Source organism: Cyprinus carpio, chromosome A4 (genome assembly GCF_018340385.1).
Source record: "Cyprinus carpio isolate SPL01 chromosome A4, ASM1834038v1, whole genome shotgun sequence".
NCBI lineage: Eukaryota > Metazoa > Chordata > Actinopteri > Cypriniformes > Cyprinidae > Cyprinus > Cyprinus carpio.
The window spans coordinates 622,287-639,186 of record NC_056575.1 but is presented as its reverse complement, the minus strand read 5'-3'; the positions used below and the strand labels follow the sequence as shown (position 1 = coordinate 639,186).

The 16,900-nt window shown below is 44.3% G+C and overlaps 2 protein-coding genes across 2 annotated transcripts; one reads left to right on the top strand and one right to left on the bottom strand.

Moving 5' to 3' along the window:
• Positions 1–2,446: 2,446 nt before the first annotated feature.
• Positions 2,447–3,733, bottom strand: mrps10 (mitochondrial ribosomal protein S10). Its single transcript, XM_019089758.2, has 6 exons — positions 3,615–3,733; positions 3,479–3,516; positions 3,115–3,339; positions 2,931–3,039; positions 2,764–2,853; positions 2,447–2,692 (listed from the first exon to the last, which is right to left on the bottom strand). The coding sequence occupies exons 1-6, from the start codon at positions 3,684–3,686 to the stop codon at positions 2,615–2,617; spliced, it is 612 nt and encodes a 203-aa protein (XP_018945303.1). The 5' UTR covers positions 3,687–3,733; the 3' UTR covers positions 2,447–2,614.
• A 691-nt stretch (positions 3,734–4,424) lies between these two features.
• On the top strand, positions 4,425–16,440 carry LOC109070704 (tubby-related protein 4-like). The gene is given in 15 exon segments (XM_042737022.1): positions 4,425–4,638; positions 5,076–5,774; positions 6,905–7,033; positions 7,106–7,267; positions 8,013–8,193; positions 8,349–8,456; positions 8,844–9,004; positions 9,220–9,444; positions 9,570–9,804; positions 9,886–10,030; positions 10,341–10,485; positions 10,600–10,693; positions 10,792–11,872; positions 11,874–14,046; positions 14,124–16,440. Coding segments are annotated over 14 exon segments (5,208 nt in total). The 5' UTR covers positions 4,425–4,638; positions 5,076–5,522; the 3' UTR covers positions 14,241–16,440.
• Positions 16,441–16,900: the final 460 nt, after the last annotated feature.

The following is a 16,900-nucleotide window of genomic DNA, read 5'->3' as shown; positions in this document are numbered from 1 at the left end:
TATATAATATTAATAATAAATATGTAACATTAACCTATATAATATCCTACTTTGTTGCTTAAAAACCAAGGCTAAAGTCAAACATCTTTTTTACATAGCAAAGCACAAAAATGTATGCAATTAAAAATAATAATATAGGCCTAAATACAGAAAATAATGAATATATAATTATTATATTATATTTGAATTATTAATAGGAAAAAGACTGTGTTTTGGGATTAAACGTTTGCAGGGGGTTACATCATTTTGAGAAAAGTGGACGCATCCTGTTCCTGAAATATAGATCTAAATCAATCAATCAGTATCAGATCAAGAGATCAAACAGACTCATGAGATTTGACTTAATAGTAACATATGAAATAAAAAAATGTCAAATTTGCACATTTATAAAATGTTTAATTTAGAAATCTAGTCTTGATAGTAACATCAAATAGAGTTGAGGGAAAAATAAATCTAGTTTTCAACCTTTGAACTGGGTAAAATGATTAATGTAGGAACTTTAAACTATAAAAAATCTGACTAAAATATATAAATACATTTTAAAATATGTATAAAGCTAAAACAAAATATATACACCACCGGTCAAGAGTTTGGGGTCAGTGAGACTTGTAATGTGTTTAAAGAAGTCTTTTCTGCTCATCAAGGCTGCATTTATTTGATAAAAAATACAGAAAAAAAACAGTAATCTTGCAAAATGTTATTACAATATAAAAATAATGGATTCTATTTTAATATCTTTTAAAATATAATTTATTTCTGTGATGCGCAGCTGTATTTTCAGCATCATTACTCAGTGGTTTTTGAACATGGGTTATATATATTATATCATGCATATAAAGCACATAATGAGTGTCCTGTGACTGAGTGAGGTTTGGGTTACACACTGAATCAGATTTACAGAGGAGTGAGGATGAAAACTAAATTAATTCATACATTGCACAATTGAGATTTTTATTTGTTTACAAGCTAAATGTATACTTTCTACATACTGAGCTGAAGATGCTGTTTTCAGGCAGTGCATCTGAACCAGAACTTAATTCATTTCTGTAATCCCGGGTGACGTGTGTAATGTTTATGACAGTGATGTCTTCTGTCCCTGCATAAGTAAACCATTCATCAGAATCAGTGAAAGAGTCGCATTAAAACAAGTACATTTCACAAATAATGACAAAGAAATGGCATTGAATTAAAGGATTAGTTTACCAAAAACTGAACATTAGCTGTAAATGTGTTCATCAGAGATCAGGATGAGTTTGTTTCTTCATCAGGTTTGTAGAAATGTAGCATTGCATCACTTGCTCTGCAGTGAATGGGTGCCGTCAGAATGAGAGTCCAAACAGCTGATAAAAACATCACAATAATCCACAAGTAATCCACAGCACTGCAGTCCATCAGTGAACATCTGGAGAAGACAAACGCTGAAACAATTCCAACATTAAGATGCTTTTAACTATAATAATAACGCTTCTTGTTCTTATCAGCTGTTTGGACTCTCATTGTGACGGCACCCATTCACTGCAGTGATGGAACACTACATCTCTCTAGATCTGTGTTCTCCTGCAGCAGACAGAATTACACACATCTGTGCTCCTCTGAAGGCTCTTCTGCTGCTTTCACTCTGGACTGAGTCTCTGACACTCACAGGAGGCCCCGCCCCCCGCCGCGGTGAGGCTCCGCCCCCATAACCAAGGTGAGTCTGTCTTTGTGTTCAGACCTGAATCTCTCTCTCTCTGGACTGATCTGTCCATCACTGTATCAAGTCAGTGTAAGCGGCTTGAGGCACCCACGTGTTTTGTGGACAAATTTATTCTGTAATACACATTAATTTTGTCACAAAAAACTTATAAATTGTAACTTAAAGTCTCATAGTATTAGTTTTTGTTAGTATTTTGAATTGGTGTGTATATTTTGAATTTGTTTTAGTCAGTTTTATCAGATCACTATTTAGCTCACTCGCATTAATTTTTATTTTAGGTATTTATTTAATTTTTGATGCATTTAATTCTAAACAAACAAGTGTTCACAGTATAACATCTGAGGCACTCTCAGAGTATAATGATGGTTGCGTGTCATTTTTAGTGATAAACAGCTGCTGGTTCAGAAGAGCAGACAACTGCTGCTGCTCAGGTGTGAATATATATATATATATATATATATATATATATATATATATATATATATTATAAACAAAAACAAATAAAATGATTATATATAATTTTATAATTAATTAAAAAATATATTAATGGTATACATATTTTTTAATAAATATATATACTTTTATTTATAATATATATTTATATGTAATATTCAAATAAATGTATTAAATATATAGATATGTAATTAATGCTCTTTATCATTTAGATGTGACATTTTCAGATAAACAGTAACAACTAAATAAATAAATAAATAATAGTGCAGAAAATATTTTTGAAATAAAAAACACTAGTTGAAAGAGAAGGGCTGGTGTCATTTTATTTTATAATGTAAAGGAAAGAAAATAAATGCATTTGCTTAACAGTTTCCATGTACACACACACACACACTTTGACGATCACAGTTTGGATGTGAATCTGCTGTCAGTGGACAGAGACCTGCACCGCTGACCGTGTGCTGCTCACTGACCGCACGGCTCCAGTTTGCCCTCGTCCCACAGCGGTTTCTGGATGTGTTCCGGGATCTCTTCAACAGAGGTCTGCAGAGGAGACAAGCACTGTGTGTTATACTGAAGCAGCTCTGTGTTTGTCCAGCTGCTGCAGCCGTTACCTTGGTGACCTCCATAGCAACGCCCTCCGGCAGATTACGCTGAATATACTCCAGATAAACACGAGCACTCGAGCCGGTCACTCTGGAAATCTGAGATTGCAATGAGTTTATTAAACAGTTACATTATATTTAAACACACACAATATATAAATATATATATAAAGCACCTCGATGGTCCTGTGGTGCGTCCTGGTCTCGTACTGCACGCGGTGCTTCTTGAAGATGTGCACAGACTTCAGCAGCGTCAGTTTCTCCGTGTGTTTGCGCGGCTCGAACCTGTGGAGCAGAACACAGCCGCTTCAGCGCTTCACCCGAGAGTGTCTGCTCGTGCTCGCGCTCGTGCACACTCACGCTCGCTCCAGGCTGAGGCCGAGCTCCCGAGCCGCCAGCGACGCGAAGAACTCGAAGCTGTCCAGCACGGACCTGTCGTGACCTTTGACCCGCACCGACAGCTTCTGGTAGAGCGCGTCCGGCTCCTCGGAGAGCGACACCTGAGACAGTGACCGCAGTGACGTCACACCGAGCTGCTTCAGGTGACGCGCACTCACCGCGGGAGCACGCGCCCCGTGCAGCGACCTGCACACACACACGAGAACACTTCTATACAGAGAACCAGAACTCTACCTCATGTGTGTGTGTGTGTGTGATCTCTCTCTCTGTGTGTGTGTGTGTGTGTGTGTGTGTGTGTGTGTGTGAGAGAGAGAGAGGCACTGACCGTGAGGTGCCCGCTTGGTGCCGGACTGCAGCAGCAGCCTGTGACACACACAACACATGACAGAAAACGCTTAAAACACGGTCAGCTACTCGGTTAGGGTAGTAACGGATAAAACATGTGAAAGAGGCTGCAGTACCGGGAGGACGTGTCCGTGAATGATCTCTGACAGGACGCGGACGCTCCTCACGCTCCACACGCAGGCCGCCATGTTTTCTGGAGGGAAGCGGAAGCGGAAGCGTCGTCAGGGGAGAGACGAGGGAAGCGGCGCCCCTGATGGCCGAGAGTGGAACTGCAATCTAGTGAGATATATCAGATTTAATTCAGTCACTTTTACAGCATTTTAGTCTTAAATCTAAAACACTGGGTGTAAATCTACTCGATATACTCATCATATCCGCTCAGTTATCACGCGGCAGTAACAGTAATTACAGAAAGATAGTCGTGTTTTCGTCACATTTAAAAATAAAAAAGAAGAAAATAAAATAAATTCCCAGTATGACATGCTAAGTAACAAACAGACATATAGTTATTAGATAAAAAAGGCAATAATAACTATAATCATTTTATCTCACTTTTGACAAACTTTTATCTCATACTTTAGACTTTTGTTCATCATTTCGACTTTTTATGTAATAATGTCTATTTTGCATTTCATATTTTCGACTTTTTATCTCATAATCATGAATCTTTATGTCACAATTTCGATTATGTCCTAATGTAGACTTTTAAAGTCATAAATAAATAAATAATTAAAAAAGCATTTTAAAGCATAAGACGTGAAGGATAAAGCATGAGACGTAATAAACTAAAAATAAAACACTTAACGATTCCCATTTTTCTCTTAATAGGTCCTTTATTTTTTTCTATAATTTTGTTTTTAGTGTGCAATCTGTAACGCGCACGCGCTCTGCGCTGGTCGCGGGTGGGGGAGGGGCGCGGTCTGTGCGGTCACGTGGTGCTCACGTGACCCAGCGCAGGCCCCGGACAGCGTCAGAATCAGACACAGCAGCGCTAAAAACACGCTCGTCGGACTCCCGCACGCGCAGGTAACGAGCAGCTCCGCTCCGCGCGGGTTCGGTATCATCCGCGGACCGGTTCTGTTCCTCCAGATCATCCGGCTCTTGTGTTTCAGAGCGGGAAACCAGCGAGCAGGGCCTGCAGTGAGTGTAGCTGCGGAGCTAACAAAGACACAAATCACAGAAATACAGCCAAACTCGAAATGACGTGTCTGTTACTCTAATAACCACACACTACATCTACATTTGAGTTTATTATTTTTGGATCGTAAGGACTACTATTGTATATTAATGTTTAATTCTCAGAATGCTGTTATTGTCTCTCATAGAACAGAGTGCATTGTGGATGTTCAGCGCGTAAACAAGATCTTGAGATGAAGAATCGCTTTGGTTTAAACTATAATTACTCGTTTAATGCAATAAGTAGGCAGTATGGTGAACAGCGGGGTTTTATTTTGGGTTTCGTGTAGTTTCAGCCTTTTATTCTGAAGATAAAGATGTGTGTGGTGCGTTTACAGGAGTGTTTTTTATCATTCGACAGTGTGTCTGTGACGCTGTGACGTGTGTTTGTCCTCTTAAAGGAATCCCCGACGCTGATTGGCCGGCGGCTCCTCTGAGGCGATGACGTCACGGGCGGAGCCGAGCAGCTGAGGCGCGCTGCAGATGGCATGAGCACGCGAGAGGAGCGTTCTGTCCGTCGATGACGTCACTGGGAGCGGGGCGCCGGCCGTGATGACGTCATGAGGCTAGGTCGTGAGCGTCAAGGAGGAGACGGTTTCCTGTGACTCTGATATTTGGCCTCTGTGGTGAACTCCCGCTGACTCTGTTCTAGATATCCCCGGGAAAGACACGCGCTGTGTCTGCGCTGCTTGGCGTGACGTCATTTATGTGCCTTGTTGCTGGTTTTATGCAGTGGTTTTGGGCCGGAAGTGTGTGTGAAGCAGCGGCCGCGCTCAGCCGGACCCCGAGGACCCGCCGGTGAGCCCGGTGACTCTGTGCACTCGCGTGAAGCGCTCGTAGAAGCAGGCATGTTTGCGGCGGTGGAGCTCGGGCCCGTCCTGTGCAGTGACTCCAACATCCTGTGCCTGTCCTGGAAGGGCCGCGTGCCCCGCAGCGAGAAGGAGAGGCCCGTGTGCAGGAGGCGCTGCTATGAGGAGGGCTGGCTGGCCACAGGGAACGCCCGGGGCGTCGTGGGGGTCACCTTCACCTCCAGCCACGGCAGGAGAGACCGGCCCGCCCCGCAGCGCACCAACTTCAACCTCCGGGGACACAACAGCGAGGTGCGGACTCACACACATCTCGATCAATCGATCTCTTGTCAATATAAAGTTTTACTTTCGCTTGGTTAAATCAGCTTAAACAAGCTTTTATATATATTTAGTAACGGCTGAACTGAGGCTTCATCTGGAGCATGTCAGCGCTCACAGCTTCAGAAACCAGTAATGAGACACTAAAGTGTTTCCAGAACACATCAAGAGAGCAGAAGATAGACGTGTAATCTGTTCTCATCTGCGTCTGATAGAAGAGCCTCCAGACATCTGCTTCTGCTCTGATTCTCACTAACGCTTTCATACATCAGCAGTAAAGTCAGGCCGCGCCGCTATAAATAGTAGTTTGGGAGAACAGAAACGTTGCCTAGTTTAGTCTGCAGCCCATTTAGAGCACACCGTGAGTGTTGTGTGTCCCGTGTAGCCTAGATCTGAGAAATATGAGGGAATTAAAGCTCCTTTCCATGAGAGGATCCTCATGCGTCCCAAACCGAGATCCTCAAAGCATCAGCTCACTTCCAGACACAATCTCCTGAAGATAGACTCTCACCGAGTCACCCGAGACGTTTGTCTCCGTGTCATAGACTTCACTGCGGTCCGAGAGGAGTAAGAGTCTTCTCCAGAGAAACCATCGCTCATTTACTAGAACAAATACACATTTATAGAGCTTTATTAACCACAGAGGCTCGACTTGGATTGAGTTTATGCTTAAAACAAGAGCTTAGATCTGTCAGTGAGGTGCAAAAATACACACATTTATTATTTTACTGACCTCCGTGGCTCTCGTCAGTTGATCTCTTCTGAATATATGAAGCGTTGCTTGGTTCTAAAATATATCAAACAAAAAACCACATTAAAATTGCATTAGGAAGGAAAAAAGTTAAATATGAATAATTCAGATATTTAAAATAATTGGCATGATTTGCTTCAAATTTGCGTGAAATTGCATTTATAAAATGACCTTTTGTGTGCTAACGAGTCATTTAAATATATTAATTGTCACGCGCTGCGGGAAACCTGCAGAACACACTGATGAACACACGTAATGTTTAAAAAGCAGAGAATGTGAAATGGTCTGGTGTTTATGAGGGTCGTAGGTGCTGGTATCGCTCTCGCGTGTTAAACCGAGTGCTGCTCTGCAGGTGGTGCTGGTGCGATGGAACGAACCCTTCCAGAAGCTGGCCACCTGCGACACCGACGGCGGGATCTTCGTCTGGATCCAGTATGAGGGCCGCTGGTCAGTGGAGCTGGTCAACGACCGGGGAGCTCAGGTGAGACCGTGCTAAAGCTCCGTCGGTGTTCCTCAGACGAGGCGCGGTGTTTAACCTGCTGTACCTGCGCAGGTGAGCGACTTCACCTGGTCTCACGACGGCATGCAGGCGCTGATCTCGTACCGCGACGGCTTCGTGCTGGTGGGCTCGGTGAGCGGTCAGCGCCACTGGTCCTCGGAGATCAACCTGGAGAGTCAGATCACCTGTGGGATCTGGACCCCCGATGACCAGCAGGTGACCGCAGCTTCACCGACACTACTGGGCCTCAGCTACACTTCTGCGCTCGCGAAATTAATGCTTGGGTCTTTAAAATGACTTCTGAAGACTTTCTTTATTATTTTATCAATTATTTATGTATTTAAGTAATATATATATATATATTTTTTTTTTTTTTTTTTTTGTTATTTATAGCATGTTTCATACACAGTGGTAATTCAAAGTGCTTTAGAGAAAAAAGGTTGTTAAAAAATAGTAATAAAAAGAAATATAAACATTTAAAAAACACAGTGAAACAAAAAATGTAAAACTTAAACATTTCAGAATAAGAGTCAAGCTCGTTTATAATTAAAAGCCCTGCATTATGCATAAAATCTTTTTTTTTTTTTTTTTTGGATATTATTCTATTTTAGGTTACACAGTGAACTGTATCTGGAACTCGATTTATGTAAACTCTCAGGAAGGAAAGAATAAAGGCATTATTTAACTCGCAGCATATAGATTTCACACAATAACCTTTACTTCTTTATTTAAACACATCAGTGAAATCCAATATCAGTCAAGCTCTAACTGATGTGTGTTGGTGTATTAGTACATTTCTAATACATATGCACCAATCAAACACATCTTGAGTATTTTAAGGTGAGCCGCAGCACAAGTACAGAACATGAGACGCATTAATCATGTTTTTTAGATTGTTTGGGTTTGTTCTGCAGTAGTTGTACCTGCACAGCTAAGTAAGAAGCCTTGTTTTGCTGGTCAGGTGTTGTTTGGCACGGCGGACGGGCAGGTGATCGTCATGGACTGTCACGGACGGATGCTGGCTCACATCCTGCTGCACGAGGCGGAGGGCATCAGCAGCATGTCCTGGAACTACCCCAGCTTCCTGGTGGAGGACAGCAGCGAGAGCGACACGGACTCGGACGATCACACGCCTCTGCAGGGTAACACCTGCTCTCTTCAGACGCGTATCGATCTTGTGTTTGCGTCATCCGTGTGATCATGATCCGGTCTTTCTTCAGTTTAGAAGCAGCACTTCTCCCAGTGAATAATGCCCTGCTGGTTATTCACTATAACAGCAACACTGTTTTTCTTTCAGTGCACCGTCTGAAGCCGCTGCTGACCGTCTGCTTCACGTCTGGAGACGTCAGTTTGATGAGCAACTACGATGACCTCTCGCCCACGTTGATACGCACCGGCCTCAAAGGTTCTTCCTCATAGTATTTCTGTTTCTAGGGCTGGGCGATATGTTAAAAATATCATCACAGTTTTTTCCAGGATAATCACGATTTTATCACGACTCTGGTTTTATTTTGCCAGCACAGACAAACTTATTTCCCCATTTCAAAAGCAAAGCCTTGTAAGGTAACAAAAAATAAAATAAAGAATGGCAGGTATTTAGGCCAAAGTAGGCCATTTACTCACTCTCATGTTGTTTTAAACCTGTATTAATCTCTCTCTTGTGCTGAACACAAAAGAAGATATTTTGAAGAATGTGGAAACCAAACAGCTGCTGGTCCCCAGTGACTTTTTTTTTAACTTTTTATTATGTATGAAGTTGATTTTCATACTGGTTTGCCTGTGTATACATCAGATGTGGTGGTGCAGTGGTGCTCTCAGGGGGACCTGCTGGCTGTTGCTGGGATGGAGAGACTCGTGATGACCTCTGACCCCTCCCAAGCCACCCGAAATGCCATTGTTAAGTTTTATAATGTTTGCGGTGAGCACATTTACTCACTGGAGACACCTGCTCAGGTGAGCGTTTGGTCATAAACACACACACACGATAATACCAGAGCACTCTTTTGCTTTTGTTACGCTGTTGTAAGTCACTTTAACTACAAAATGCTCAGGGTTTCTGCAGGGAGACAGTAACTTTATTTATCGATTTGTTTACGATTTCACACAGTGATCTCACGCATACAGGACTGTTTCACTGATATTCCGCTGGTTTCTGCATCTGTGTTCAGAGGCCGATCAGTACCCTGTGCTGGGGTCACCGGGACTCGCGTCTGTTCCTCGCCAGCGGCCCGGTGCTGTACGTGCTTCGTGTCGAACACCGGGTCGCCAGCCTGCAGCTGCTGTGTCGACAGGTGATCGCCAGCGCGGTACACGAGGAGAAGGACGTGGCCAAGCTCAGCATGCCCTCTCGCCTGAGCACATACGTGTCTTCTGCCTTCGCCCCCACCATTAAGGTAGAAAACCTCCAGTTTACAAGCAGTTGGATCTCGTTTCTGAAACTGCTGGTTGTGTTTTATGTTCAAATCATTCCCATTTTTCCATTTGTCTTTTTTTCTCTGGCACCCTTTCCTCACTTCAGCCCCCCATCCCGGATCCCAACAGCATGCGGGACTTCGTTAGTTATCCGACATCAGGTAACGAGCGTCTGCACTGCACCATGAAGCGCACCGAGGACAACCCTGAGGTCGGCGGCCCTTGCTACACCCTGTACCTGGAGTATCTGGGGGGGCTTGTCCCTATTCTGAAAGGGCGTAGGATTAGCAAGCTTCGCCCTGAATTTGTCATCATGGACCCGAAGACTGATGGGAAAGCAGGTGGGGTTATACGAGTTAAATTTGGCCCTGAATGCCACACTGGTTTAGTTCCTCATTGGCTCACATTGTTTCTGATCACAGATGAAGTCTATGGAAACAGCTTCATCCCCTCCGTGATTGACAGCTGCAATTGCTCAGACTCTAGTGACATTGAGCTCAATGATGAGTGGGTTGGAAAGAAATCGCCAAAGATCTCCAGAGGGAGCAAGTCTCCCAAACTTCCCAGGTACTGCATGCTTTAGATTCCTTGATTAGTGGAATAAGAAGAGATGAGGCTATGCATGAATTTCACTAAGATCACCCGTGCAAAATAATGCACATTTTAACCTGCTTAATAACAAGATGTGCATCATGAAATGCATTCCTAAAAATAGAGCTCATCTTGGTAGTGTGAAACTCGTGGATCCTCCAGTTCTGAAGACATGTTTTGTTTAGCTCTGCAATTTTGGATTGCATGCTGCTGCAAACTCACCTTGAACTCTTTTTTTCGTTTGCTACCTTCTCTGTAGAGACTTAGTGTGTCCCTTTACCAACAGGATAAATATAGATCCCCGTAAGTCCCCCAAGCTGTCCCGCACTGCACAGGAAATATCGCGATCGCCTCGGCTCCCCATTCGCAAGCCCTCCATTGGCTCTCCGAGTCTGACTCGGCGGGAGTTTCCGCTCGATGACATCACACAGGTACTCGCCGCAGCTAAATTATAAATAATGCTGACTGTAAAATTCGTGAAAACATCTATGTGTGAGCTCACTGAATGTTTCCCTCTTATTAAGATTTGTCTTCTTGTATTTTAGTACAATTATCTTGCGCAAGTTACATCTAACATATGGGGAACAAAGTTCAAAATTGTGGGGCTTGCAGAATTTTTGCCAACAAATCTTGGTGCAGGTATTTTAATTACTTATTTTTTCGTTTTTCAGTAATATAAACAACTACATGTATTTATACGTCCCGTGTTTTCAAATATACATTTCTCCTCTCACTAGTTATCTACAAGACAAGTCTGCTTCACCTCCAGCCCAGACAGATGACCATCTACCTCCCTGAGGTGAGGAAGATCTCAGTGGAATACGTTAACTTACCCATGTTTAGTCCTAATGTCTTCAGTGAGGACGAGGATGACCTGCCTGTCACAGGAGCATCAGGAATCACTGATGATAATCCACCTTGCACTGTCAACATACCCATCGCCCCCATACACAGCCCCGCGCAAGCCATGTCCCCGACCCAAAGCATCGGCCTTGTCCAATCCCTACTAGCCAATCAGAACGTCCAGTTAGATGTGTTGTCCAATCCAACATCGACTGTGGCACCACCTGGGGTGTCTGACCAAGGACAGCAGGACACTGTGCTCACTACACAGTACACCGTTCCTGCCAGGTATTCTAGTCCTGGACAGGTCATCTTTGGAGGTATGGAGGTTGGTCGACTTTTAGTTGCGCAATCCCAACAACAACAGCAGCAGCAGCAGCAATCACATCAACAACAACAACAACAGCAGCAGCAGCTGCAACAACATTATCAACAGCAGCAGCAGCATCAACAGCTACAGCAACAGCTTCAACAATATCAGCTGCAGCATCAACAGCTGTTGCAGCATCAGCACATGCAGCAGCAGCAGCAGCAACACATGCAACAGCAGATCCAGCAGATGCAGCAGCAACAGCAAATGCAGCAGCAGCTTCAGCATCAAATCCAACAGCAGCATCTGCAAATGCAACTGCAGCTGCAGCACCAGCAAATGCAGCAGCAGTTGCAACAGCAGCATCAGATCCAAATCCCTGTTCCAGCTTTGCCCTCAGGTCAACCGTCATGCCCGGTCATTCAGCTTCCGCAGAGTACCATCCCGGACGTTCCCCCAACAGCAGAGCACAGTACGGAACATGAGCTCCTGCTTAAAATTAAAACGACTCGTTCTGGCCCACAACTGGCTGAGGGTGATGCAGTAGTTTTTACTGCCCCTCTTGAGATTAGCAAGATGAACCCTCCCCCTCCTTACCCTGGTACAGTTGCCGCAGCAATGGCAGCTGCCTCAGTGGCAGTTTCGGTTGCTGCTTCTACGAGTTCCCCCGGGGGCAACGGGAAGCAGCTCTAGCACTTCATCCTCAGGGGAAGCTTGTTTAAAGAAAGGGGATCTGACCTTGTATCCACCTGGTGTGCAGGCAGCTCAGTACCCAACCCCACTGGGCTATGAACGCATCACCACATTTGACAGCAGCGGAAATGTGGAGGAGGTGTGTCGCCCTCGCATGCGACTCGTTTGCAACCAGAATGTTTACACGCTGCAGGGCCCAGGAAGCTCTGCCACCCTCAGGGTCTCATCATCTTCCTCTGCTGTGGAGGGGAAGAAGGTGCAGTTGCCCTATGCCTCAGCCACGTTGAACCGTCTCACTGTGCCAAGGTACTCTATACCCAGTGGGGACCCACCCCCTTACCCTGACACAGCCAATCAGGTTGGAGCAGGGCGGAACCCTGGCCAGAGACTGGACAGCAGCTTGATTCACGCTACCTTGAGGCGGAACAGTCGGGAAGCTGCGCTGAAGGTTTCTCAGATGCTGGACCCCCAGAGGACCCTACCCTCTAAGGCCAAAGCCAGTGCTTTGTCTGCTTCCTACCAACCGAGAGGGCCAGCAGCCCTTTATACATGCAGTCAGTGCAGTAGTAATGGTGGTGTCAGCGCTGGGGCCACCAGCAGTGGAAGTAACGGAATAGCTGGGGGGACGATCATTAGGCAAGATTTCCCACCATCCGGAGGTGGTGCACCTCACAGCACTGTTATAGTGCACTCAAACAGTGCCTCGCCTCTGACTTCCCAGTCCTCCTACAGCCTGCTCAGTATGGATGACACCGGTGGAGTGGCTAGTGCAGGTGGAAACAGGGAAAGGGCTGACTATATCAACTCTGCCTTTACAGAGGACGAGGCATTAAATCAGTCTTTGAGGCAAATGGCTCTTAATACGGAGGTAGTGAGTTTGACAGTCAAACGCCCACCACCGTATCAATGGGATCCGTCTGCTACTGAAGAGATCTGGGTTCCCCAGGAGCGAACGACAACTCTGCCCACGTCCGGACCTCCTGTGTCCCACAAACCTCCCCCACTCATCCTCAGCCCTGCACAGCATCTGGACTTTTCCCGTCTTCCGTTTGTCCTCTCGCCTAAATCTCCAACAAGTCCTAATGCCGCAACTTTACAACCAGCAGGAACATACCAGATTGCTCTGTCCTATCCACCAAGTGCATCCTTCAGTGGTCCCCCACTTCAGACGGTACAAGCTTCTCCACATCCCACCTCTCCCAAAGAGGTGGTTACTCTTCCCTTTTCCCAGCAAGACCAAGCAGTGGTCTTGCCACCTGGTTATCCTCCCAATTTGCCCAACCTTGCTTGCTGCCCCCTCCCACCAATGTACCCTGGGACAGCTGCTGCTTCTAGTCTGCCTGTGACTCCCATTCCTCTACATCCATGGGGTTCTTATAATCCCTGTCCACCCATGCCAAGCCCCCCAGGTCCTGCCCCATCCCTTCCACCAAAGACCTCCCACATGCTGGATAAGCCTGTTTTTTCTCCTCCCCCTCAACCACCCCCTCTGCCTACACCTCCTCCAGACCTCCAGAGTCCCCCAGAGGCCATCGCCGAGGCTGGGGAAGGTTTTCAGGAGGTGCTCTCACTGAACGAAAGCCCGGTTCCTCAAAGAGCGGACAGGTTTGGCAAGAAAAACCGAAAGCGTTTAGACAACAGTCGGGCAGAGGAAACCAACGTTCCGGCGATCACAGAAGGGGGCAACAAGTCCAAAAAAGAGGGCCGTGCCCTCGGTGACTTCAACTCCCTCATCTCCAGTCCGAGGCTAGGTGGACGAGACAAGAAGAAACCGAAAGGCCAGAAAGAGCAGCTGAAAGCCAAAAAGCTAAGCAAGGCCACCACAAACGAGTTCCAGGACAGCTCCGAGAGCGAGCCGGAGCTCTTCATCAGTGGCGACGAACTGATGAACCAGAGCCAGAGCGGTAAAAAGAGCTGGAAATCAAAAAGGAACTTACGGGCGGGAGGCTGCGAGCTGGACGAAATCAAATGCCGAAAGGCTAACGAGAAAGAAGACCGCGGTCTCGGCAGCCAAGGGTTCGTCTACATCATGGCCAACAAACAGCCTCTTTGGAACGAAGCCACGCAGGTCTACCAGCTGGACTTTGGAGGAAGAGTCACACAGGAATCGGCAAAGAACTTCCAGATTGAGCTCGAGGGGAGACAGGTACGCAAGAAGCTTTAGATGTTGTTTCCTTTGGTCCCCATTTCTGTGCTTTCTAACTTCTATTTCATTCTGTGTAGGTGATGCAATTCGGAAGGATCGATGGGAACGCATACATCTTGGACTTTCAGTACCCCTTCTCAGCCGTGCAGGCTTTTGCTGTAGCACTGGCTAATGTCACCCAGCGCCTCAAGTGATCGACTGGGCCTGAACATTTTAGCTCTCTGTGGTTCTTTTAGCATTTTCTTCCCAGTTTAAGATGCAGTACTAATACTTGAAAACTACATCTGGGAAGTAATTGCCACATTTTCCAAGTGTTAGAGGTACTACTGGGCACTGAAATCAATTGCTGTACAACATACTGTCATTACTAATTCATTTGTTTTTGCATAAGATATTAATGTTTGTCACACTTTGAGGACGTAATATCTAAACTCACTTCCAGGGACTTTACCCTTGGAGTTCAATAGCTGGCATCTGATTAGATGCTTTTGGCTTGCAGTCATATGTATTTTATTGAGAAGTTAGACTGAATATACAGTACACTCTAGGTATTTCTGTTAGGATGGACTTGCTTTGGCAGACCGAATAAGCTTGACGGTAAAACTATTGATGCTGTATTCATTAGCACTCTAGATGTTTTAATGATTAATTCCTCTTGAATGTTTTTGTGTTTGATTGTTCATCCACACTTTTTTTTTAACCATCTTGTACATCCTTACTGTGCATCTCTTTCCTGCTATGAAACAGGAAGTGAAGTGCCAATCAGTACTCACCCCCCCCCCCCTCCCCAAGAAGTGACTGCCCCCTGCTGACGCTTCTGTGAAGTGATTTTGTGTAACGGCTACAAGCCACATTTAGTCCACCTCAACATGTGCAAACAGGAGATATTTTTCTACCGTGCTTCAGCAGTGTCATTTCATACCTTTTATTTTTTTTGAAAATGATGTTTGTGTGACACGTTTTGTTGTCAGTGCTAAGAATATTACAGTGTTAGACGAAGCCTCGTAGTACGAATAGAAATTCAGAAGTAGGTTTGCGAGGAACAGCAATGAGGATCACGATTCTCTATGAATATAGCAACATGCGTAATGTTTTCTTTATTTCTGATTTGACTGATTTCAATAAATCAAGCAAGCGATGCAGCATGAATAGACGAGTCCCAGTTCAGAAGAGAGTGCATTTAAAGGCTTGCAACAGTGGTCATGACATTTCGTTTTTAGTGTTTCTGAAAGCGTTCGACAGTATTTGTGATCGGAAACCATTGCAGCATAAAAACACGTTTATGTGCATGTGTCTTTTGTGAAGAGTGATCCAAACACAAACGGTGTTTTGTTTCATGTGGTGATTAAACAGAAAAATCCACCGATGGTGATTCGAGAAAAAGTAGTCGATGCTCTTAACGGAAGAGTTTGTTTATTTATTTATTTATGTCTTGTTTGTGCAATATTGTCTTTACCGTCGGATTTCTCAACACGTATGCCATTTAATCCACCTTTTGTAAGTGTGAACGTTATTTGTGTACAAACGGTTCTTCAGCTTGGTGTCGTGTATATAACGTGGGTGAGGATTGGACGGCGGTGGGTTTTGTTGTTGGTGATTGTGTTTACAGCGTGGTGTTTAGTGATCTTGGACATGTGTGTTTTTGTGAGTCAAAACCAGAACGAAATGATGAGACTTTGTCTTTCTCCCTGAGAGAAGTGCTTTAACATCACCTGCTCCATGTGTTTGGAATCCGCTCCCGGCGGGTGATGCGTGTCTTGTGTTCTGATTCGACTGGTGAGCTTTAATGGACTTCATTGTACAATTATTATTTAAATTGTGCTTGGTATTCGTAGGAATAGGTCAATGCTTTGGAGAAGGAACAACGTGATTTTGGTGAGCGTATGTTTGTATTGAACGGCACAAAGGCATGCTGGGTAAATTATATTACTTGATTTTTAAAGAACGTGTTTGTTTTAGAAGAGGTGAGCATGGAATGGCTTCGGAACGGAAGATGCACGCCACTGTTCGTTATAACTGCAACACATTTTGGAGTCACGTTTGCTTTCGTCCATTCTGTCTAAAAGAAGCGAATACACCCATGATGCCGTTCGGTTTTGAGGTGACTGCTTGGCAGGACTTGTTTAGATGTCTCGGTTACTTTTTTGGAAGCGTCTTTCTTCGTTTATTTGCTCTATACTGTATATTTAGGGGAATCTCATGCTTTGCCAGTTCCCCTTTTTTGACTCTTGTTTTGTAAACAGACTCTGGGGTTCGGGGTCAGGCGTAACTAACTTGAAGCCTATGCACTAGGGTTTGCATTGTACTGTAATGAACAGTTCTGTTGTTCCTCAGAAGCTGAAATGTGTCCTTTGTCGGTGTGTAACCCAATAAAAGTGTACAGGTTGAAATATCTCCTGGATTGTTGAGTGTCTGCGTTACAAACACACTAATTATAGCAAATTCACGGCACATTTGCTTGCTTTTATCAGACTCATAAAAGCACATTGGAGAAACGTGATTATAAAATGAAGTGCTTTGATAATATGTATCCTTTGAATGCTATTTAAATACGGTAATATCCGAGTCATTCTGCGTGTTATCACCATTACTGTACCATCCACAGTACTTTGTTTAGAGTTCATTACATTTACTTGTTAAATGGTTCTCTGAAACACTTGCATTTTTGTATCATTTATGTTTGTATATTATATTTTCTGTATGTATTCATAATTTATATTTTGTGTAATTTAGACTAAAAACAATATATTGTCAAGCTACTTCATATTTCTGAAAATTGAGTATATTTTTATATAAATTAATAGATAAATTTATTAATTAAATTTTAGGAGGGAAAAAAATTACAATTATTCCT